The 25,101-nt window shown below is 49.5% G+C and overlaps 1 protein-coding gene across 4 annotated transcripts in view; it reads left to right on the forward strand.

Annotated features, from left to right (window-relative positions):
* Positions 1 to 25,101, forward strand: part of CPPED1 (calcineurin like phosphoesterase domain containing 1) — a 102,227-nt gene that overhangs the window by 17,044 nt on the left and 60,082 nt on the right. For 2 of the 4 annotated variants that reach the window (XM_082713893.1, XM_082713897.1), the window contains exon 2: positions 2,685 to 2,903. The exons of 1 other annotated variant lie outside the window; for it this stretch is intronic. In XM_082713893.1, the coding sequence (XP_082570019.1) occupies positions 2,685 to 2,903 (219 nt within the window). The remainder of the gene's footprint in view (positions 1 to 2,684; positions 2,904 to 25,101) is intronic. One more of the 4 variants, XM_082713894.1, reaches the window with a different exon arrangement.

The following is a 25,101-nucleotide window of genomic DNA, read 5'->3' on the forward strand; positions in this document are numbered from 1 at the left end:
TCAAGTATACAGTACAGTATTGTTAGCCGTGGACGTTATGCGGACAGGAAGTCTCCAGAACTTCTCTATCTTGTAGAAATAAAACTTTGTACCCTTTGACCATCACCTCTGCCATTTCCCCCTCCTCCCAGCCCCTGGCAACCACCACTCCACCCTCTGCTTCTAGGAGTTTAACTATTTTAGAACCCACATGGGGGTGAGACCAGATAGTATTTGTTTTTCTGGGGCTGGCTTCTGTGGCTCAGCCCTCTGAGTTCACCCATGTTATTTCAGATGGCAGGCTTTCCTTCTTTTTAAGCCTGAATAATAAGACATTATCCAGATGCACCACATTGTCTTTGTCCACGCATCCATCGAGGTACGTTTCGGTTGTTTCCATGTCATGGTGTGGCCTCGTCCCTGAAGGGACATCCCATCACCGTATCCTGCTTATGAGAACCAGGTCTCTAGGTACAGGTCATGCTCAGGGGGAGGGGATGGCACAAGGACGTGAATATCGCAATGCAGGGCTCTCTGGGGCCTTCTCAGAGTCTTTCTGCCGTGCGTAGCGAGGGCTCCATAAATACGAGTTCGCATCCGTCATCACACTCGATCCCCGTCCTTAAGATGCGTCCTCCAGGGATGCCTGGGTGGCTCAGTTGGTTGAGCGGCTGCCTTCGGCTCAGGTCATGATCCCAGCGTCCTGGGATCGAGTCCCACATCGGGCTCCTTGCTCAGCAGGGAGCCTGCTTTTCCCTCTGCCTCTGCCTGCCATTCTGTCTGCCTGTGCTTGCTCTCTCCCCCTCTCTCTCTCTGATAAATAAATAAAATCTTAAAAAAAAAAAAAAAAAAGATGCGTCCTCCAGGACGTCATGCACTCCTTGTCCGGACTGAGTTCAAATTGGTTGTGCTTTGAGCAGCTAACGGTCGGAGCTGCAGACCCAGAACTGGTGGCTTAACTTGCATTACAGTTTGTTCTGTAGAGGATGTGCAGGGAGTTTGCATGCTTGCATTTTTAGGTTCTGAGAAAGGAATTGAGAAGGAAGGGAGGCCTAAAGCCAGAGAGCCCCTCTAAGATGACAGCAAGTGAGGCATGGTGGGCGGGAGCGCGGTGATGAAATCTAGAAAGGTTAGACTGGTTCCTTGCCAGTGAGATCTCAGTGTAGGTGACATGCCCCAGGGAGAGGCTTTCCCTGTGCGTCCCGTTGAAATTAGCTGTTCGTTCTCCCTTCCCCCTTCTAGAGCTGGTGCTCTGGCACCATTCCCTGCTCTTTTCTTGTGCACGGTCTCTCTCCCCCGTGAGGACTAAGCCCCAGGAGACCAGGGGCCTCGTCTGTCTAGGTCCAGCCATGTGTACCGTCAGCACCACGTATGGGCCCTGGCAGACAGTCGGCTCTTAGTAAATACTTCCCGAATCAATGAATGAATTGAGCACACAGACGTGAAATGACTCCAAGGAGCTTTTTGGAAATCGTAATATCTTCATGACTTCCAAAGGAAATGCCGCCGATTCAGTTAACATGCAAAATATACTAACTTGTTAAAGAGAAGAAAACAGTGTCAGAATTGTGGGGTAGTTTGTCCCTGCCACTGATGACTCGTGGCCGTCGGGCCAGTCATGTGCCCTCTCTGGGCCTCCGTTTTCTCAGTGGTTACATGCAGGGGCTGTAGGCTGGGTCTTCAGACTGCTCTGTCCTCAGATCCAGCGCAGGCCGAGGAAGCTCTGGTTTTCAACATTGGTCTACCATGGAAGATTCTGTTTGAAGAAAGGATGCTATCCCCAGGGGTGGGGTGGGGGTGGTTGGTGGACACCCATAGGGCTTCCACGCCCACCAGTGGCCATTCCAGTCTTGCAAAAGCATTCCTGGTTGCAGTCCTTTTGGCTATGAGGGGTAGAGACCTGAGGCCCACAGAATTTAGGATTAGCAGAACCAATGGGAAGGGCCATAGGAAGGCTAATAATTTTGGTGCAAGCGATCCAGTGCCCTTTCCAAGAACATAAAAGATCGCCTCTCTCTTCCTTTCCTCCCGCTTCCTCCCACCCCCTTGCCTCACACCTCGCTTAAGCCCACATCATGCAGCCTTTGAAATGTTAGCATCGATTTTTTTTTTTCCCCCTCGTTGACTAACTCATTTCAAGATTTCATTTCTGGCACTGCCTTTCCTACCAGATAGCCAGAGCTTCCAAGCTCCAAGTTTTATAATTAAAATTCTGTCACATCCCCCGAAACGGTGCAAATTGTGCCATTACGCCTGGCATAAAAGATTTGAAAGCACTTCACCTAGTAATTTAAATATAATACTTCTGGTAGCTTTCAATTTCTGGTATTTTTAATTCCTAAAAACCTATCATTGCGCATTACTATCCGCCGTACAGCGTTGCTGGTGTGCCTCCGCGCTCCACTTTGGCCGGCTAGTTTTAAACAAACAGCTTGGCTGTGTGGCTGCTGCGGCCCACGTGGTCTTTCCTGGCCTTTGGGAATCACCAGGTCCCAGGCATAATTAGTATAAATCACAATCCTCTAGACTATGACAGGAAAATGGTATGTTTGAAGAGCAGCTTATTAAAATGACCTACTTAATTTAAGAAAAATATTGTATCCACTTGCACAATAACCTGGATTCTTTCCCTGACAGATTTCATAATATTTCTTCCCTCTCCTTTTTTTTTTTTTTTTCTCCCCTTCCCTCTTTGTTTTTACAAGAAAAGGAAAGGGAATGGAAAGGCCCGTTCTACTTCATCCAAGGCGCAGACCCACAGTTTGGACTAATGAAGGCCTGGTCCACTGGGGACAGTGACAGTGGTGGTGACGAGTGGGGGCAGGAGATCCGTCTCACTGAGCAAGCTGTTGAGGCCATCAACAAGTTGAAGCCCAAACCCAAGTTCTTTGTTCTCTGTGGGGACCTCATCCATGCCATGCCAGGTAAGACTCGTGCTGTTGATGTCACCTTCTCGCCTTCCAGTCATGACTGCATTTGGGCAGGGGAAAGAAAAAGGATTTCTCTTAAGAGATGTCTTTGTTCAGTAATGGCCCATTCCTTCTCTCCATGGCCGCTGGAGTATCCATGGACATCAGAAAATGCACCCTCATTTTTACATTTAGACTTTGGCGAGATTAATCACAGTAATTAGGCGCAGCTACAGTTCTGATGATTTGAACTTAACTCTGAAAAGTGAAACAGACTCCCACAAGTCACCTTTATTTCTAGGGGACACACTTGAACTTCTTTCAGATACCATATCCACAAGTGTAATGTTCTTTTATTTCTTCTCTTCTTATACTTCAGTATCACCTGTAATTGTGCTTCTTCATTTGCAAGTGACAGAAATCTAACTTAAACTGAATTATTACTATTATTTTTTTTAAAATTAAAGGTGCATGTTCCTTTATGGGACTGTAAAATCCAGGGGCAAAGGTGGGCTTCAGGTATGGCTGGATCCAGAGGCTCAGAGGTTGTTACCAGGACTTGGTTTCTCTCGCTCAGCCCTGCATTCCTCTGGGTCGACTTCCTTCTTACACAGGCTCTCTCTAGGTGGTGGTTCCTGGGAGCTCCAGGTTTACATCTTCTCACAGAAACCACAACAGAAAGAAAGTACCTTATTCTTGGTGGTCCATTCAAAGTCCCAGACTGACAGCTATCTGGCTCATGTGGCCTTTTAAAGCCAGGATGTGGGTGGGGTCTACAGCAGTGTGGTCTAAAGAGCAGGATGATTTCCCTCAAGAGACATAGAATGTAAAGATAACAGATGCCTTCTAGAACTCTCTTACATTTTTGTTTCCTCCTCTGATACCTTTTCCCCCAGGCAGGAGTAACGCCCAGTGACCACATATACGCAGGTAGAACTGTGCCGGCCCATCAGAGAGGTAGAGTAGACCAGTAGACCCCCATGGCCACCCTTAGTGGACCAGCGGTCTCTTCCTTTGGAGCAGTAGTGGGCCTGAAGACCATTGCCGAAAACACCACAGTGGCCATGCATGTTTGCTTTGGCTAACTCTGTCCTGTAAGCCTGTGCTCTGAGTCCTGCGATTTCCAGTGCCTTTAGAAGCTGAGGCACTCTATGGTAAGCTGGGGTGCATTCATTCTTCCCCATGACTTCACTTTTCTGGCAGCCTGCCTCTCCAGAAGAATCCCAAAATGAAAACGTGAGAGTGGGAAAGGGGCTGCCCAGAATCACAGTCCCCAAGGTCCAGTGACTCTAACGAGCAGGAGGAACCCTCCGACCTGCTCTCATTCTCTGTTGATACATATTTAATGCAAAGTCCTGAATGTGGACATGCCCATGTCATTCATTGGGTACCACTGGAGAGAACCCAGGGTGGTCATCCCTGGAGAACCTGTTCTGCTTTTGGGTTTATGCAAAAATGGCAAGGTGGGGAAGTAGGAAAATAAGGCAGTGGACAGAGACCTCCACACCTGGCACTGATGTGCTGGGTGAACTTGGACAGACCCCTTCCCTTCTCAGAGCCTTTGTTTCTGAGCCAGGAGCCCACCGATGTAGTAAGCATACAAAACTTTGACCCCAGTGAAGAAGGGTCAGATAGCCCTGTCTCTCTGTGCAGGTGGTGCACATTTCAGCAGCTTGGTACAGAAGCACATGTCACAGTGTGGTGCTGTTTTGTTTTGTAGCGAGGTAAAATCTTAGCTGCCTGGGAACTGGGCCATCCTTGGTGACCCTCAGCCGAGGGTTTCCTGGTGCTGGTATTATACACTGCTAAAGGCAGCACAGAATGCCCCAGTTTCTAAAGGAGTTAGAAATCATAGCAGGACTCGGAGTCTTGGTTTACCTGGTAAAGCCAAGGTAATCTGCTAGTTGACCAGGTTAATGCTGCTTCCAAATGGTCTGATCTGCTGTTATTTAGGTTCTTTTGGATCTTTTGGCCCAATATGCACCGTAGCATCAGCTAGATCTCTCACTCTGGACCATCCAGTGAGCAAACTTATGCTTTTATTGGACACTTGAAGGTCAGATTCCAGGGGCTTCTTTTCTTTGAAACAGAAAGATAGGGGCACCTGGGTGGCTCAGTTGGTTAGGTGTCTGCCTTCGGCACAGGTCATGATCCCAGGGTCCTGGAATCAAGCCTCTCCTTGAGCTCCCTGCTCAGCAGGGAGCCTGCTTGTCCCTCTTCCGCTCTGCCTGCTTGTGCACTCTCTCCCTCTGTCAAATAAATAGATAAAAATCTAAAAAAAAAAAAAAAGCAGAAATGTTATAGGACTCACTAAAATTATATAACATGTTTTTGTAGCTGTTTACCGACTCATTCTGAATTATGTTAATGTATTCAGTCATATTTCAAAATAAGATTTAAAATGAAAGCCCTCTATGCAGTTTCATTGCTTCTTGAATAAAAGATACTGAGCATAGTAAATGAAAAGATATGGTTTTTATGATCAACTTTTTCCATTGGTCAGAAGACCTTGTAAATGTGAACCGGCAGTCTTTTGAACACATAATTTTATATTCAGTGTGACCCGAGCAGAATTCACATCTGTTCTGAAGAATTGGACTGTTTGGTGGGGTTGTAACTGAGCCAGTGGAAGGACTGTAACTATTTTGAATATTGTGGTCTGAGATTAAACAGACTGTTTTAAAGCTAGTTACCATTTTTTAATATGCAATTAGTGGCTTCCTCCTCATTTAGCTCATACTCAGGGGCAGACACTAGAAAAGTAATTATTTGCTTTGACTGCTTAGCACATTGTTAATTATCAGATGCATGTATTAATAGACAAATAAAATCAGAAGCATACTTTTAATTCTACCATAAATAATATCCCGGGCCAAGTAGTTTTAAGTTCAAACTGGAGGAAAAAAAAAAAAAAAACTTCATGAATAATGCTCTCTCTAATGGAAGTCATAATGGCACTTTTCCATTATACATATTCATCACAAAATTTGTTCATTTACAAATGCCTTCCGTGTGCCCACTGAGTGCCAGTTAAAGCCTTAGGCGCTGTGGGTATGATGGTTGGAAACGAAAGGGCGGCCCGTCCGTGGAGCTTAGAGTCTGGTAAGGGAAGCGTGAAACCGTGGACGGCGAGGGGCCCTTCTGGTACCAAGCCCACCGATTTTCACTCCTTCACACTGAAGCCCAGGGTGACCGGTCGGTCGCTCTGAGAGGCATTGACCCACTGGGACTGTCCCCAGGAATCTTCTGAGTCTTCAGCAGGTCACGTGAGGACTTGACAGATCGGAATGTGGTGATGCAGTCCGAGTACAAGAGTTCCTTTTACACCATAGGATTTAGTTCGTTATGAATGTGCGCGTCTGGCCCGTTGATGAAAAATTGCCACAAGCACACAAAACAAAGAATGCAGAACAAATTCTTTCCTGGGTATAAAGGCTCCTTGAAGAGCTCTTTGTGTATTGACTTCCACTTGGGCAGAATCACGGTTCTGTGATTCCGTTCAGTTCACGATTCAGCCTCCAGAAGTCCTCTGTTACGCTAACCGAGGCAAGCCCGTGCTAGCATTATGCCAGTGGATGGTGTATGAGTACCCCAGGGCTGCTGTAACAAATGACTGTGAACCTCCTGACTTAAGTAGAGACTTGTTCTCCTGCAGTCCTGGAGGTTAGAAGTCTATAGTGGGTCCGTCCTTCTAGAAGTTCCAGCTTCTGGAGGCTGCCCATGTTCCTTGGGCCATGGCCTCTTCCTCCCATCCTTTTCTTTTAAAGATTTGATTGATTGATTGATTTATTGATTTATTTATTTATTTATTTGACAGAGAGGGAGACACAGCGTGAGAGGGAACACAAGCAGGGGGAACTAGAGAGGGAGAAGCAGGCTTCCCGCTGAGAGGGAGCCCGATGCAGGGCTCCATCCCAGGAACCTGGGTTCATGACGTGAGCCAAAGGCAGAGGCTTAATGACTGAGCCACCCAGGCGCCCTCTTCCTCCCGTCTTCGAAGCCAGCAGCGCAGCGTCTTCTCTCTCCTCTGACCTTTGATCCATCTTCTCGTCCTGCTGCTTTCTTATAAACACCCTTGTGATTATTGGCCCACGCAGATAACCCAGGATAAACTCTCCATCTCAGTATCTATAACTTTATCACATCTGCAAATTCCTCTTTTACTGTGTAAGAGAACATGGTCACTGATTTGGGGGTTGGGGTGAGGACATCTTTGGGGGGCATTTTCAGCCTGTCACAGATGGCATGGGGTGCGGTTGAAGGTGTGCATCTGCCAGGACCGGTGTTCCCAGCTCACCTACCCGGGACAGTCCTTTGTTATTTCCCTTTTAACCGATGGTGGAAACTAGGTCAGAGCAGTTAAGTACTTTTCCCGGCTTGTAAGTGGTGGAGTCAGGATCTTACTGATCCTGCTGTTTTCACACCTCACGAACATCTTACACCCTACTCTAAGGGTTGGCCCCAGAGCACCCGTCAAGGGCCTGTTGATCTGATGACACGGAATCAGCATTTTAATGAGATCCCCAGGTAAACTTATGGATGATCAAATCTGAGAATCTCTTGCTAGAGAAGAATGTGCCAGGCCCTCTGTTTTTTGCATTAGGTGCACTTTTTGTATGTACATTAGTAGTTTGTGGACATTTCCTTCAACTGTTAATAACAATGGTGTTTAACAAGGAAACTATTACTCCTTTAGACTTACCATGCTCCACTGTCAAAGGGAAATGTTTTTATGGCTTTTATTTTGCTTTCTTTTTTATTTTTAAGATTTTATCTATTCATTTGAGGCAGTGGGGAGAGAGTTTGAGAGAGAGGGAGCACGAGCAGCTGGCAGAGGCAGAGGGAGAAGCAGAGTTTCTGTCAACCTGGGAGCCCAATGTGGGGCTCAGTCCCAGGACATGAAGACCATGACCCAAGCTGGAGGTAGACGCTTAACCATCTGAGCCACCCAGGTGCCCCTTATTTTGCTTTCCAAACAAGAGTTTGAACAACGAGAGTGGAGTGACCTGTGCCATGCAAGGTCAAAACAGAACTTGTCCAGAATATTCAGGAAAACAATCACACATGCATGCTTTTATGTGGAATGGTCAAGAGAGGCAGAATAGGTTGCTTTGACTTGGGTCATGTCCATGTCCATCCCTTATCTGCTATTCCAAAATCCAGAAAGCTCTGAAAGCTAAGGGTTTTTTCAAGTTTGAAAACTAACTCAGTTGGCGGCAGAGCTGACCTGAACGGACACAATTTATAATCTCCCTTTATTCCTGCTTAGAATATTCATCTGTTTCGCTAGTGAGGTACCACTGTGTTCCAAAATGGGATGTCACCTGAGACCCAGCTCCGGGTGTCATTTAACAGGTGCCCCGTGCCCAATACTGCTCTTTCCAAATTTACAAACTTCCCAGTTTCCAAGGAGGCCTGGCCTCTGGGATTTGGGATAAGAACATATGGATCTGCAGTACTGATACTTTTGGATTTATGGATGAAGAAGCCCTTTATCACTAGAAGCAGAAGGCTTTCTCCTCCTTCCTGTGTAACTTTCTCTCGAGATAACATATGCACACCATTGCATAGGAACCACATTTTAGTTTCACTGTTAAAAATGATCCCAGCCAGGGCGCCAGGGTGGCTCAGTGGGTTAAAGCCTCTGCCTTCAGCTCAGGTCATGATTCCAGAGTCCTGGGATCGAGCCCCGCATCGGGCTCTCTGCTCAGCGGGGAGCCTGCTTCCCTTCCTCTCTCTCTGCCTACTTGTGATCCCTGTCTGTCAAATAAATAAATAAAAAAAAATGACCCCAGCCATCTTGTATTTGAATTTTGGGGCACCGTTGTTGTTGGGATCAAAGGGATTGAGTATGACCGTGGACTTAAATTCAGAAATGACTCTGACAAATTGAAGGAGAGGGTCTGTACACCACGACGATGTTAGTTGCAGGTAAGTGTGGCATCGTCCACTAAGAAAAGTCTTAACTTGCAGCAGAAAAGGGCCAGGTGTCTGCAGATAGGTCTGTCAAGGTCTGGAAAGTGAAGGAATCAGCAGAGTGGTGGTTAGGGATCGGGGGACGCTAGGGGACCATACAGTAGAATTACTAGTAAACGGGGATGGTGGCTTTTTGAAAAACCCGGTTTCATCTAGTTTGGTAGCACTTTCCTTTAAATGAGATGTTAATGGCTGGGCCAGGGGCCACATAGGAGTGGCCATGACCAAATGACCATGGAGACGCCTTCCCCACTTGGAGATTTCTCATTCTAGGATGAAGGGATGGAACTGGGAAATGAAGCCAGATGGAGCAAAGTTGGAGGGTTTTGGTGCGCCGGGCTTCAGGTAAAGAGTAAGTCAGGTGTCCTTGCAGCGTTCACGTCATCCAGGAGGGCTGGTGTTCGTTTTTCCCCAGCTGGGTAGGCGCCAAACACAGGAACAGAATTCTGGTACAAGACAGACTATGATAAGCAAAGCCTCGGAGGCATTGAAAGACAAAGCCAGGATTAAGGCTCGGGCCAGGAAAACGCCTTATCTCATCCCTGCAACCTCGACAAGTTCACCTTCCTTGGAGCTTAATTCAAGTTCCTGCTGGGCAGTGGGGGCTGGGCTTGGATCCGTGCGTCTTTTCATCCCTCGAGCGAGGGCTGTTGGGCCCCGGCAAGGTGTTCCCTGAAGGCGGGTCAGATGGATCGCTCCCGTATTTCCCATGATGCACAGCAAGTGGCCACGGGAGGCACCGGCACACATTTCTGGATTCAGTGAACAACAGTCAGTTCATTTCTTTACCAGTGCTCTACTGAGTAGCTTAGTTTGTGCCAGACCATGTTCTGGGTGCTTGTGCTACCTCCGTGGATAAAACAGACAAAAGTCCTTGCTTGACCTAGAAAAAAGAAACAGGGACACGTGGAAACGTGACATTCTTTTTTGTGTGTGTGTTTGTGTCAGTCTCATCTTTTGTGGTAGTCAGTGGGTAGGGATGGATTTTATTATTATTATTAGATTTATTATTATTAGCTTATTATTATTATTAGATTTTTAAATTACATAATATGTCAATATGTTTCCTTTGTAAAGATTTAGAAGAATAAACTGTGCGAACTTGCCCAAGTCTCCCTTGGGGTCAGTCCATCTGTGAGCGCCCGCGTCTTACGTAAATGTCATTATTCTGTGTTCTGGGCCTTACTTTTTCCCCTTCCATGGACCTAGAAAATCCTTTTATGTTTATCCAGGGAGGTTTCTGCCAGGCTTTTAAATGAGTGCATTGCATTCCGTGGGTTAGATATCGTAATTGGTTAATTACACCCTCCCCCCCAGCCAAAAGGAGGAGTAGGAATCTCCTCAGGTTGGAGCTAATGTAAACTGCTGTTATCAGACTTTCTTCCGTGCACCAGTCAGTTTTAATCGAAGTCAGAGGCGTTGTCTGGGTTTGGGATCTGCTCCAGTCAGTTGGCTGTGTGGTTCCCCAGAGGACATCTCTCAGGGATCGGCTTCCACATTCCCTCCTTTGTGCCACCAGCGTCTCAGTCCCTATCATACACGCGTAAGTGTCTGCACTGCCCACCGCACTGTAGCTACTCAGAAGGTATCCATTGAACAGAAACCCTCTTGTCCCTATCACAGTAGGGTTAGTTGTTGGTGGTTTTTTTTTTTTTTAAAGGCTCAGTTAATGTGTGTTCATTTCCTCACCTGTGTGATTCGTTAGCCTTGAGTTTTTAATATTAAGTGCTTACTCCAGGCTTCAAGAAATGCCGAGATTTGAAGACGCTTTACCATACAGCTTAACGTAAAAGGGGTGATGTGAGTGCTAGGAAGTGACGTGCCTGGGTGCCGGTATCACCGGGCCCTGGGGATGGGCGGGGGCTTTCAGCCGGCTGCGTGTGGCTGTGCGCCGGGCGGTGGTGACCCGCAGCAATCAGCCGGGCCCCACGGCTCCTAGATCCTTCACATCCATTAGAAGCCTGTTAAGGCTTCCAGGCAATCAGCAACAATACCTTCCTTCTGCGGCGGCTGATTGAAAGTGGTTTGAACTAATTTACCTAATATTACTAATTAGGGAGCTTGGAGCATTAACCTGAAAAGTTGTTTCTGATTGTGTGTGTGATCATCCCCGCCGTAACCCCCCCAAGCCCCCCAGCACTTGCTGCGGCTGTGCTTGCTGCCGGCTGTGTCAGCTGATTGTCCCCACTCAAGGCGTCTTAACCTGTTCTGTGCCGTGTTGGCAGACCACCTCTGGACCACCTCTCAGTAATGTTTTTAAACACCTAAAATAAAAGGCATAGGATTTCAGAGGAAACCAAGCATGTTGAAATTCACTTATGAAAATACCTTTCAATTATTTGATAGAGTAAAATACACACTTCTTTGTTGATGTGTTATACAACCCAGTGTCCCAACAGGGCTAATCACTACTGTAATTTCAAAGTGGTACTGAGCTTAAACGGTTTTTCACGAGGGATCGCTCACAACTGTAACAGGATATGAAAAGTCCTTGTGGTTTCTGTTGGTGACACCGTCGTCACAAGAGGCTTAATAATACCCCTGTGATTTTCCGCTTAATAGGAGGAGGAAATGCTCAGTGACAGAGGTGAGCGAAATTGTAGGGTTTCCCCGTGTCGGCTCACAGGCTCACAGGCTCATGGGCCCCAGAGGAAGAGCCCTTTTCCGTGCACAGGTATGGAGGTACTCTTGTTTGCCCTTCGGAGCTGTCCGGTCCTAGTCGACCTGTGGGTATTACCATTGACCAAAGAGTTTATACGTTTAATTAGAGGCTAAAAGGCTGGTTAATTGTGGCTATGAAAATGTGAATGTTTGATTATTTAGTGAAAAGAAATGGTTGGAGCTGAATAACAAGAGCCAGCAAACAATTGCCTCTTTATTAAGGAGGGAAAAATAAAGAAAGAAACCAACCCTTCGGTAGTCTTTGTCTCTGGTTTCCAGTGTTTGGAACAAAAAGTAAAAATTGAGAGCCTTGTCATATTGGTTCATTTGTTCCATAAGCGTTTGAGGAGACTTAAACAGAATCACACAATTAAAAAAAAAAAAAAAAAGTAAGAAATGACCAATCAGGACCAAAGAAAATCTAAGTTCATTGACTGAGTAATGCCCTGAGGGAGGGGCAGAAACGAATAAGCCGAGTCCAGGACCTCTGTGGTGATCGATGGTAGATTAGCCAGAGAGATCAAAAAGACAGTTGTCAGAGAAACAAAACCAAACCTATCTCTGAGAGGGGCACAGCTTTCTTCTAGAATGTCTTGGATTTGAAAGAAAAATTTTTTGAGGATTTCTTTCTGGGGCGCTAAGTAATATCATGTCCAGCAGGGGTACGTCTGGGCCCTAACCCTGGGAGTGAGGCCTGGGAATAGGCTTTGTCCAGGCGGTGAGCCCCGTCAAACTGGGCGAGAGCCGGTGTGTTTGCCTGGGTGCCTTGGGGAGCAGAATGGGGAGAAGGTCTGTAGCTTTCATCAGATCCTTCGAGGGTTCCGTGATGCAAGGGTAAGGAACCTAGGACTTGCATGCTTCTGCCTTCGACTTCCGCCTGAGGACACGTTCTCTCCTGATCCGCCGAGGTCATAGACGCCATTAGGCCAAGAACCTGTGGCGGTCTGCTCTGGGGCCCTCCTCTGCCCTCTGCCTCATGCTGGGGGCTTTCTGGGATGGTGGAGGGATGCTACAGAAGCGGGCAGAATTCCCTGGCAGACTGGTATCGTAGAGGCCAAACCAGTGTCTTTCTAGTTTGTGTTTTGCTGATTGGAATATTTATCTTTCCTTTCATTGTTTTTTGCTCTAAACACTCATTTCCTGGAATTGGGGCATTTCACCTCTCGGATGGGCCTATTTTCTGCCACTAAATGAAATACTAAAAAGGAGCATGATCCCAGAGGCGTTCCATTATCAGGTGATTGGTCAAGTGATGAGAACGTGAGATGCAAAAAAATAACAAAAGCCTGGAAACGTGGCACGTTTAAGTGCCAGGCTGCTGAGGGGGCACCTGTTCTGTAACCCTCAGAATTTAGAAACTCACCTGCATGGTTGGAATTCTAGATTGTTGAACATTTATATTCAGCGCTAGTTCCTGAATAGCTTATTGGAAAACCATGGTAAGTTCTTTTCAACGCATATTATTTGGGTTGTATAAAAAATTTACTCTTCCTTCCTTCCTTTATGTGTTATTTGGGTGAAATACTGCTGCTATAATCCATAAATATTCTTGGGAAGAAATTTTGTATTGATCAGAAAGGTAGCAACCTCAGAAATTTTCACGTAGATAATATACCTTCCTTCATCTTTTTTTTTTTTTTCTTTTCCAAAACACCATAAGGCATATTCCATATTGTACCAAAGCCGCCAGTTACGTCTAACGTTTTATTAATTATATCCCACATTGGCTTATGGTACGTATTCAGCAGTGAATTGCAGTAAGTGGAAACAGCCAGTGTAATAAGCTGTAGCTGTTAGATGCAAAATTAAATGAATTTTGTCTAATAACATGTATAATTTAAAAAGCAGTAGAACCTGATTAAGCTTGATCTGTTGGCAATATGACGCCGGTTCCCTACATGAGTAATGCCTAGGCTTGCAAAGTTTTAGATCAATGAATTGACGCACCTCAATTAATTAGGGAAAGATAATGGAAAGGATTCGAGATGGAAAGGATTATGGCTCTATAAATTCTCTGGCACTAGATGAAACTAAATGCTTTTAATTGAAGGAATAAATCATTTTCTTAAGCCCCACGCAAGGCTGCCTCTGCCACGGAGTCCCCAGTTCTGGGACATCCCAGAGCAGCGTCCACCTGCTCGCCGGGTCTGTGCCAGCCTTGACCGTTGGCTATCAGAAGTCTGGTCTGACAGTAGTTCATTTACTCATGTGTCTGATCAGTCCCGGCAGCGAGCACGGAGGCCCCCGTTTGTGCACGGTGCCTTAGCAAGGGGCAGGCTCAGTGCCCGGCCTCAGGAGGCATCCAGGCCGGTCGAGGAGAAAGGCTGCACTTGGTGGTCTTAGGGAGGGAGGTGGTTCGGCCCGCAGCCCTGGTCTGGCGTGCTGTCTTATGGCGGCCTTCGCGGAGCTGCAGTGGCCCTCGGTGACCCGCCGTGCGCGTGGTTTCCCCAAGCAGATCCCACCCAGCAGGGTCAGAAGGTACAGCAGAAAAAGTCTGCCCTCCTGCCGCCACAGATGGCCTTCTCCTCAGAGAACACCAGTCAGTAGTTTTTCACGAAAATGAGAGAACATCGTCAGGCTAATGTCCGCTTGCACACTTAGCATTTTGTAAAACAGAAGGGTAGCCAGAAAGACACAGCGTTTATGGGTGTCATTTTTGTTGTCTTTAGTGGCAGCACATAGGGGCTCCTATCCTGGTGTTTAATGCACGCGATACCAGAGTGTGCACCGTCGGTCATCTGTCCCCAGCTGGGGGACATTCTGTTGTGTCCCCCGTTCCGTCACGGCCCGTACTTAGGGCCCCTGTGGGACCCCGCGCTTCGGTGCATGTGCGGTTAGGGATGTGGCTGTGAAGTCAGGGGCCGAAACTCAAGCCCCACATCCCTTGTGCACCCGCTGAGTGACCTCCGGTGGGTCCCCTCTCTGCGTGGCTGAATTTCCTAATGTGTAAAGTGCAGGTAATTATGGTACTTCTCCGGAAACTTTCAGAAGTGTGTAGGATGCTGTCTGGAATTTGGTACCGTACAGTAGCCACAATGACTTCTAGTAGTTGGGGTTTTTAAATGAGAGCTTTTTGTTGAGATGAAATCCGTATACATTCCTTCCGTGTAACTGTATTCAATCCAAGTCGTTCCGTATGACTGAGCCACTAGAAGTGGACAGATCGGTGGTTTCATGACCTTCACAGAGCTGTGCAGCTGTCACCACTGTCTATCTCAGAGTGTTTTTGTCACCCCCTGGAGAAGCTTTGTACCCAGTAGCAGTCATTTCCTGGTTCCCTCCAACCCCTCCTCACGCCCTGCCCTGCACAGCCACCAGCGCACCTTGTGTCTCTGTGGGTTTGTGTGTTCTGGACCTTTCCTCTGAATGGTGGCTGTCACTGAGCATCGTGCTTCCAAGGTTCCCTCACATCATAGCAGGTGTCTGTGCCGCGTTCCTTTTCATGGCCGAGTAATATTCCATGGTGTGTCTCTACCACATTTTATTGATCTGCTTGTTGTTGTTCATCTGTGAGGTAAATTCCTAGAAGTAGATTGTTGAACCAAATGGTGATACTCAGAAAAGCGGAAATTGGGCCTTTGTCTTAATAATATGGTACAAACTAGTCCATTTTGGTATTTTTTATCCTGTTACTGAATGGTAACCCTGGCGGCCCCAAAAGATCAAATTTACTGTCGTCTGTGTCTGAGCCTTTACTTTTACCCAGAAAAGTAAAAATAAAAGAGAGGGTGTTTGTAATGTGGAAATGAAAGTCCAGGGCACTCAGTGCAAGGGAGGGCGTGGAGAGTGGCCCAACTCTGTGCCTCAGGTCAATTCCAGTTTGCCATCTGAAATGGATGAGAATCAGTCTGTTTATTATAAGACTCTAACTCTTCTCCACAGTTTTCTTTAAGGAAATTTTTGTCTGGACATGAAGCCCAAACTTTTAGAAATTAATAGCAAGCTCACTAAGTTGAGTTGAGTTGAGTTGCTGGTGTCTGTAACTTTCTTTTCTTGTCTTTTTTTTTTTTTTTAAGTAATTACTTCAAAAGTGGTCTGTCTTGACTCATTCCATATCATTAGGTCAACCGAAGTGGCCACAGAATTTGGGAAGAGCTTGTTACGGGAAACAATCGTGCTCATAGGAGTAGAGAGCCACCACGGTGACTGTGTTACTATGAGATCATGGTGGTGGTCTCCCTTCTTCCCGATGACCAAACGGTCAGGTCTGACAGCCTTCCCAGCACTGCGCAGCTGGTATGGGATACTGTGGCCAACCCCTATTCTCAAACTCAGAGGGCACGCTCCTTTCACTGGACCCTCACTGGGCACCGACGTCCTAGAGTCAGCCCTTCTGGCTGCCATCCTCTGGTGGGCCAAGGCTGCATAAAGACTTGGGGAAAAGGGCGAAGGCAGGTGGGGGACAGGGGTTCTCGACTTGAGTTTGGTAACAGCTCAGTTTGGGATCTAAACCTACAAAATATGGAACGATCTGTCTCTGTGTCCACATAAGGGCGAGGCCGTGCGGGTGTGTGCGGGCAGAGACAGGTGTGGTCTAGTTGCAATTTAGGCCGTCCTGCCAGCCCCTGGCCACATTAACACTGTCAGCTTTAGGTTAATAGGATGATATTGTCGTGGGAATTGCTTTTCTTTGTTTAATAGACCAGGGCAGCGGTACTCAAAGATGTCACATTTTAAAATTTCACTTATCAGTAAATTAAAAATGGTCTCCAGAGTCTGTAACCCAGGGACCTCCAGACCGTTGGCACAAGCTGTGGGAGATGTGGAGATGTGCAGCGATTCCGAACAGAAGACGGCTTCCTTATTATTCCCAGTGATGGGGCCTGCTGACAGCCTGCCCCAGGACCATTGGGCCCCCAGCAGCAGAAAAAAAACTAAAACGACCACATCATTAGAGCAGCCCCTAGGCTCCCCAGAGATGAATGCAACTGTCTTCTTCCAAATCTTAGCATCACTGTGTTAAACTCTCTTCTGAGACAGGTAAAGGTTCTTCTGCCTGTGAAGGGCACACGTAACAATCGGTTATTTAGAAAAGACAGAACCAGATGTTTTCAGGGGATGTTTGTGCTTGGCCTCCCAGTGCCTTGGAGGGAGGCAGAAACCACCTGCTGTGACGGAAGCCAGAGGCCCAGAAGGCCTAATGCTCTTTCCAACTTCCCTTGCAGCAAGGACTCGGGCATGTGACCCGGTGTCAGCCACTCAGTGTCACCCGAAGTGGATTTTGAATCTTCAGCTGTAGACACAGAAGACCCAGGGCCTGTCCTGGTGCGGGGTTGGCAGCTACACCCACTTTCCAGAGGCAGCGCTAGGCAGGGTCCTCATGTTACTAGCATCCAGCGTGACCGTGGGCAGTGTCACTAGGCAGGCGGGGACCAGGGGGCGGGGTGCACCCAGTGTTTGTCCCTGGAAGCATTTTTGCACGTGATTTAAGCTGCTTCTACCCTCTTAGCCTTGAAACCTGGTTCTCCAGCTTTCTTTGATTCAGAGCTACCTGGTACCCTTTAGTAAATTGCCTCTTTGCTTAAAGGAGCCAGAATCACTTGTTGGTGACAAAGAGCCTGACCGGTGGAAGCTTGCGCATCACCCCTTTTCTGTGCTTCCCAATTACTCACTTGCTCCCCGGCCAGATTTCACTCTGTGCTTCTGCCTGCGTGTCTGCCTGGTGGGTGCCCTCGCACCTCACTTCCATCACGGGAAAACCGAACTCGCTCTCCTAAGGGCTTCCTTTCCATTTGGTGGTATCTCCTTGTTCCTTCAGTCACAAGGATGTGAACTTTTTGGATTCATTCTCGAGCCATCTTTCCTCCCCGCCCAGCTCCCCACCCAGTGTGGCCCTTTTCCCCAAAGCCTGGCCTGACCTCTGTTGTATCCGCCCCGGGTGCCCATTCCAGGACTTATGCAACTCCCTGGTGGAATTCTCTACCAACAGTCAGGCCGAGGGGTCAGCTTGCCCCTTCCACGGGCCGCCTGGCCCACCACTGCCGGGTCACATGCTCAGCCCGTCACGTGCTCAGCCCGTCACCGGCGCGGTGTACCTGTTAACAAACGGCCTCCATCCTGCGCCGCTCCGAGCAGCCCGTCCTGCGGTGTGACTTTGCCGCTCTTCCCCTTGGGAGGCGGCATGTGTTCTCGTGTTCTCCACCTCTGCTGGCAGAGGGCAGTCTAATGGCGGAGGCCACAGCAGCCATCCTCCCGGCCTGGGTCCCAGCCCCCGCTGCCTCATGTCATGGCCCCGTGACCTTGGGCCGCCTCTGGAAAATGAAGCTGATCATGGTACCTGCTTCCAGGGACTTGCTGTGGGGAAGGGGCAAGGTAAAGAGCCTGGAAGGGCTGGCACGAAGCACACATTGGATACGTGGTAGCCGAGCCTCCTCCGTCCGTCTTGTCGCTGGTCTCGTTGTCCGTGCCCGCCCTTGTCATCAGCACGTCGGACCTTGCAGCTCTAGTTCTGCTCCCGTTCCGGTCTTCTTGAAGACTTCTCCGGAAGTACCAGTTTCTAGTGGTTCCTTCTAACTAAACCTGGTGCTCTGCCTGTTTCACGAATGCGCGGAGCCCAGCCTGTCACCGGCTGCGCTCTTCCGACCCACGTGGTCCAGTGAAGACTCTGGATCTTGGAGTCGGGGGACATGACTAATTAACCTGTGACTTTGGTCTGGTTACTTCACATCTGTAAGCCTCAGACTCTGGACAGCTGTGGGAAATAATAAAAGTGGAAAGCAAGAGCCGTATCAGGAGTGGCCGAGGTAATGCCTGGGGGACATTTCGCATGATCTCTGGCACCTGAGGTGCCCTCAGTAGGGGTCCCACCTGCTACAGTGTGGCTGCTCATAGCCCCTCCCAGCGTGGGAGCCTCTGGAGTTCTCTGCCAGGGATCTGTTTGCACCCCAGCACCCACCACAGTATTGGACACACTGTAGGTGCTCAGAGCTTAGATGCTTTTTGGAGACAGATTAACCTGAGTCTAAAACTTGAGTCCCTTAGGAGCTGTTTGTGGGCAAGTCCCTAGACCTTCCTAAGAATCTGCTTCCCTACCCGGAAGCCGAGGGTGGGGATGTCTCTGTCCTGGGGTTGTCTGGAGGATTGAACGAGGTCATCAATTACAGGGCCTGTGAAGGACCTTGCTGGTGGCAGTGATGGAGTGATGTCCTTGCTGGTTTTCCCTTTGTCCTCACTTGACACCATGCTGGACCGAGGGGCGAGCTCCTCCTCCACCTTTTGTTGCCATGTATTTTGCTCTGTTTTAGAGCAGGCCTAGCTGTCTACCAAATTTATTTGAAAACATGGTATTTTTAGCCAAATGCTCTGACATACTACCATTTCCTGTAAATAATTACACAGTGTTTTAATCTGGTATCGTTTGAGAGCATGCTCAGGAGACCTTTTATCCTTTCTTAGCACGTTGCCATTGGGCTTGGGTTTGGTAGAATGAAGCCCGTCATGGATACAAAGTGTTACTCACTCACAGGACCTCTGCTTCTAAGACCCCGGTGTGGAATGTTAATGTCTTGGGCCTGGGGTTCTGTCTATGAAATAACCAATGCTCAAAGGGAGACCAGTCAAGGCATTCAGTTTTGTGGGTTTTATTTGCAAGCGTCTGAAGGCCCTTCCATACAGGTCAGGTAGACACCCCCTTTAGGCAGCCTGTGTCTCATGGGCCCTTCGCACCTGCTAATGTTTGTAGCTAGACCTCGGAGTTCTGTGTTACCCCAGATTAGGGCGGCCGCCTAGCCTGCTTTGCCTGGGACTGTCCTGGTTATACCACTAACACGTTTCATGTCCTGGGAAACCCCTGAGTTGTGGGCAGACCGAGAGGGTTGGCTACCCCCAGCGTCTGTCATACAATCTTCTGTCCCCAGCCTGTTGTTTGTGAACATAAACACTTTTCAGGGCAGTGTAACGAAAGACCATAGATGTGAAACAGGGAAAATTGTTGATATGTACATTTCATATAAATGCTTACAACGCACCAGAAACGTATCTGGGGAGAGTGCTGTAGTCAAGGTCTACAGCTTTGGTCTCGAGGGTTAAAGTTGTACCCTGAACTTAAGCTAAGCACCCTTTCATTGCTTACTTTTGTCCGATTTATTATTTTACTGCCGGGCTTTCCTGGTATCACTCAGGAGAACCACCTGCTGCTGCTAAATACATACGGTCCCGTGACTCCTTCTCCTGGAGCAGTTTGCGGATCACCGTGTTCTGTTGCAGACCACCCCCTCGCTTGCGGTGACCGCCCTTGTGACTTCCTGCCCGGGGGCTCTTGTTCAGAACCACAGCTGTCTCTGAATGCGCCGCTGTCCCATGGACACAGCATCGTACCCATCTCAGAGGCTCTGCTGCTGAACCAACATCCGCTTCTTTGAGGCACCCTGCAGAGCCTGCAATGCAATTTAAATATGTCACTTAACCTGGATTGTATGTCACACCACCCCAAACATATCTCCCAGATTCGCTGAGTGTGTCTAGCTGTTGTCCTATGACAAGGCAGCAGAGAATGAATTCATGTTGTTATACGGATAGGAGCCTTCTCGAACGTACTGATGTCTGTCGGAAGAATGATCTAATATCCGAGCCTGTGGTTGCATGAAAAGATAGATTGAAATGCTCGCAGGAGGGTCACCCTGAGAGAGTTCCAGCGGTTAACCCATGAGGTTCCTAGAAATGATGCACTTCCTTTGTCCAGAGACACCCCTCAGGAGGATTTCACCCCATTGTTTGCTGTCTCCCACCTCAGAGAGGGAAGTCAGTCCCTTGCCCTGCAGCTTTGTGGGCACAGGACTTTGATCATGAGTCTCAGCCCCCTCCCCCACAGTTCCTGCTGTATGTTAACATTTGCTCTGATCTGGTCTAAGGTCCAGGAAAAGCTGGTGTTCTCCCCGTCGGCCTCTTCCTCCCAGGAGTAGAGAAGGTCCTGTGCAAATTAGATTTTTAAAAATAGACTGTGTGCGGCAGAGAATCCTGGAGGTCTCTACAGTTTCTCCCTTTGTAGGCGAGGAATCCGCGTGCGTGTGCGCTCACCCCCTCGGTTTAACCAGGTGCCTGTGGATCTGGTTGAGAAATTGTGTGGCCCCCCTCGCCCCCGCAGTGTATCGAGAACAGTGGCTTTTAGTGTGGTGGGAGGAGGAACGGCCCTGGTATGTGCGTGTGTGCCCATGTGCGTGCCCGTGTGCGTGCACAGCAGACCCAAAACCAACAAGCAGCTGCTTGTGAAAGTGGCCTTGAATGACGAGGTTTGGGTTTGGCGTGAAAACGTCCCGTCAGAATGATCGAGGGACAACACGGGTCTTTATTAAAACCCATCTTTATTAGTTCATTTGTCCTCCTCCTGAGACTGCGAACCTCACATGGGTGGGTTCAGAGACCGCAGGGCCCCTGGGTGTGGCTCTTCCTTACAGAGATGCTCTCTGAGGACCAGATACCTCTCGGTCTCCAGCCTGACACACCTGCCACCCAGGAAATAGCCAGAGCTGGGACTGACAGGCCACCAAGGGGGACAGCCAGAAAGGACCCGAGGGAGGTTGCATGTGTTGTAGGGGAACGAGCTTGATGAACTTTGCAGTGACCCAGAGCCTCATTCAAAGTGGCCATTTTGGTCCGTTCTTGTCCAGCATCTTCATGTCCGTGCGGGAGCAACAGCTGCTCTTCCTCTTCTCCTGGGTCGGTCCCCGAACAGGGCTGGACTTCCAGGAGACCGGGCTCTGCAGGAGTAGCACGGGTGGGGGGGGGGCGCTCCCACTGGGAATGTGGTCCAGGGAGTAGGAAGGAAGCAGAGTTCTCGTGAAAAATCGGAAGCGTGTTCCAATCGCCCCGTAGAGCAGGGGAGGGGGCTTCTGGAGGAAAGGGGGGTTTATGAGGATCTTGAAGAAAGGCAGTTCTCTTGTAAGAAACAGAGATCTACTCAAACTTAAGGGTGGAAAAAAAAAGTGTGTCGGGGGGTGGTCAGGAGGATTTCCGCGAATGGGAGGGCAGGAGTGCGCTGAGAGCCGCGCAGAGGGAGCCGCGTGGGCGCAGAGCCGGGAAAGGCCGCAGCCACTGACTTGCCCTTTCCTGGGTCCCCACGGCATTCTCCCCGTCCTTCTTCCCATGTCTGGAGACCAGCTTTCTCGATCTGGGCACACATACAGGATCATCCCCGCCCGGCTTTCACGTCGTCTCCTCTCCTGAGTGAGATGCGTAGATAATAAACGGTCTGATTTCCAGGATTCCCAGCGCCCAGAAGAGAGCATGTGGTTGGCTCAGGTGGGATCGGGTGTCTCCTGAGACCCTCAGCCATTGCCAGTGGCGGGGGTCACACTGTACAGACGTGACTGCCGGTCTCATCCGACTCCGTGTGTGCGAGTGGGGGCAGGAATCTTCTAGATGCATCTCTCCCAGAGGGGAATGGAGGGTCTTCTGGATGCAAGCAACAGAATTGGACTAATTGAAAAGATTAGAGGTGGTTCAAGGATTGAAGGAGAAGCTGAAAAACAGGCATCTGGAGAGGAGAGGGCCCTGAGTGGCCCCGGGGGCCGGGCAGGCAGAGGTTACCGCCAGATCAACCCCCAGCACCGCTGTCCAGGCGCATCCGCCGCTGCCAGGCTTCATCCTCCTGTCACTCCACTCGAGAGTCGGTGCCGGGGTCGAGGGGGAGTCGGAGCGGCCGAGTTGATGCCCACTCCCACGCCTCTGAGAGGAAGAGCACGTCGTGCCGAATGGCCATCCCGGCGGGGTCTGTGAACACCTACTCAAGTTGGTTCTGTGAATCGTGGCGTGGCGCAGTTGTCAGAAGGAGAGACGGGATGCAGGGCAGGTGGCGTCGACAGATGCCGCCGCAGAGAGGCCCTTTCTGAAACAAGACGCAGGCGCAGGACAGCCCCGAGCTAGGGGGCTCGCGAAGACCTGCTTGGCTGGGTCGGACGGGATGGGGAGAGGGTGCACGGACATCGCCCACTTTTCCCAGGCAGTAACACACCTCTGCCTTCTGGAACCCGTTTCCCCGCCACCCAGAGTGAGGGCAAGGAGTCCGGCCGCGCAGGGTGGAAGCCATGGCTGTGTCCGGCTGGTCTGCAGGTTCATTCTGCCGTAGTCCTGCTTGCTCCCTTCACTCTCCCCGGCCCTCCGAGCTCACCCTGTGCCAAGCACCAGCGCTACGGTGGCTGCCGGCCCTGGGCCCTTGTGCACCCGTGGGGTGGGGAGCAGCAATCCTTCTGGTCCGACTTGGGGTCGGTGGTAAGCATCGAGGGGGCGGGAAGAACCCTGAACAAAACAGAAATAAAAGCTGTCCTACAGAGAGAGTTTTCAGGAGGTAACTCTCAGCACATCCAAATGATTTCCTTTGTTGGATTCCTAACCCTTGTGGAGTTTTTGAAAGCGCTGCATTTGTGATGTGTGTGTTCGTCTGCTCAGGCTGCCGTACCAGATGGCCCCAGACAGGCAGCTATAACCCCACGCAGTTCCTTCTCATGGGAAGTCCGATATCAAGGTCCCGGCAGAATCTGGTGTCTGCTGAGGGGCCCTTCCCGGTTTGCAGGCTGCTCCTCGCGGTGTGCTCGCACGGAGGGTGGTGAGAGAGGAAGCAAGCTTGCCTGCAAATCTCAAGGGCGAGAGGGTTGGAGTTGATAGCGCTGCCCCAGTAGAGAGAGACAGACAGACACATACATGTAATTTCCATACCATTGCATACACTTTCTCTCTGTTTATTCATTGGTTTACCTGCCAGGATAGCCCTCGAGTAACCGATTTTTAGAGTTTAATAAATGTGATTGACTTGAAACCGACCAAACGGATCCATTCCCCCCCACGGGAAGACCGCTGTGGTTGACCAGAAGGCAGTCAGGGAGAGTCACGCGAGGGCTGTCAGGGCTGAGCAGAGCTTTGCCGTGCGTGCATGTGGTAGAGAACCAGCAGCTGTGAGTCACCCAGCACGGCAGCCCCTTCCCAGCCGAGCAGTGAGCGGCTCAGGGTGCACGTCTGTGTTACAAACCAGCATCAGGTAGGCCTTCCAAGACCTACAGGGCGCTTCTCACCAAAAATCCAGTTCCAACCCGTGACCTTCTGCTAGTAGGGTTTCACTTAAAGAGAGAGCCTCTTCATAATAGCCCTTTCCCTGTGCTCTCCCGTTGCGTTTTGATTTCATGAACCAGAGCCGCTTTATTAGGAGAGACCTTTATCTCCAAGACAGAGCCACTGAATGGGCACTGCTTGGACCTTGGACGCTGGCACTCCTGTCTCGGGCTTGCGGACTCCGGGAGGCCTCCTCTTTGTTTCTGACTCCAAACTCTTCGTTGAGTTGCTTCAAAAGACATTTCTCATTATCCCCGCGTCTTTAACTCTTCCCGAGGATTAGGTATTGGGCTCTACATTTTTAATGTTTTCCATGTTCCAGCCTTAAAAAAAAAAAAAAAAACCCACAAAAAACTGAAAAGCATAAAGAATGCCAGAAATAGTCCAAAGATGAATATAAGGCGTGTACATGCGTCTGCAAGCCAGCTTCTGAAGGAAAACGTGAGCACTGCGCTTGAAGCCGCCTGCGTGCCACTTTTGTTAGGGATTAAGGGCCCGTGACACAAAATCCCAAGAAAGCGTGGCACACTCCATCTCCAGCGACGAGAAGTTTGGGGCTGAGCATCTCCGGGACCCAGGCTTCTCTAGCTCTGTGCTCCTCCGTCGTCAGGGGACAGCCCTTGTCCCTGGCTGCATAGCTCTCCCATCCGACATCCGGGAAGGAGGGAGGCCAGTGCAGCAGGGCTCTTCAAGAAGGGTCTCCTAACGACGTCCACTTCAGAGGCTGGGCTTGCCCTGGGAATTATGGTGGTGCAGGAGCCGTTAGGAAGGAAGGAGAGAAGGGTAATGAGGCGGGCAGCTGGCAGCTTCTGCCCTTGAGGGAAACACTGGCCTGAGTTGGGAGCGTTTTAACATGGGGTCTCTGGGGGCGCCTGGGTGGCTCAGGGGGTTAAAGCCTCTGCCTTCGGCTCAGGTCCTGGGATCGAGCCCCGCATCCGGCTCTCTGCTCAGCAGGGAGCCTGCTTCCTCGTCTCTCTCTGCCTGCCTCTCTGCTGACTTGTGCTCTCTGTCAAATAAATAAATACAATCTTTTAAAAAATAAATAAATAAATAAATAAATAAAAGTAAAATGGGGTCTCTGGGGCACCTGGTGGCTCAGTAGGTTAAGCCTATGCCTTCAGCTCAGGACATGATCTCAGGGTCCTGGGATCAAGCCCCACCTCAGGATCTCTGCTTGGCAGGGAGCCTGCTTTCCCCGCCCCCCCCCCCGCCCCCCGCCCCCCCGCCTGCCTCCCTGCCTATTTGTGATCTCTGTCTTTCAAATAAATGAAAATCTTAAAAACAAAAAAAAATTAAAAAAAAAAAAAACGGGGTCTCTTCGTGTTTTTACTGTATGCATATGACCCCCCCCGCCTGGAAGACTTAGGCTTATTTTAAAACTTGATGTCGATGTAGATGGGAGCATGACCTGTGTGTGGCGTTGAGCCGTGCATGGGAGGCCTCTGCATTGACGGGAAGCACGCTGGCCTGTTTCTGTCCACTGTGGGTGCGCGTTCCCGTGGGCGAGCATGGCCCAGCTTACTGACCCACCCCCGCT

The sequence above is a fragment of the Mustela nivalis genome, assembly GCF_964662115.1.
Source record: "Mustela nivalis genome assembly, chromosome: 19".
NCBI classification, from domain to species: domain Eukaryota; kingdom Metazoa; phylum Chordata; class Mammalia; order Carnivora; family Mustelidae; genus Mustela; species Mustela nivalis.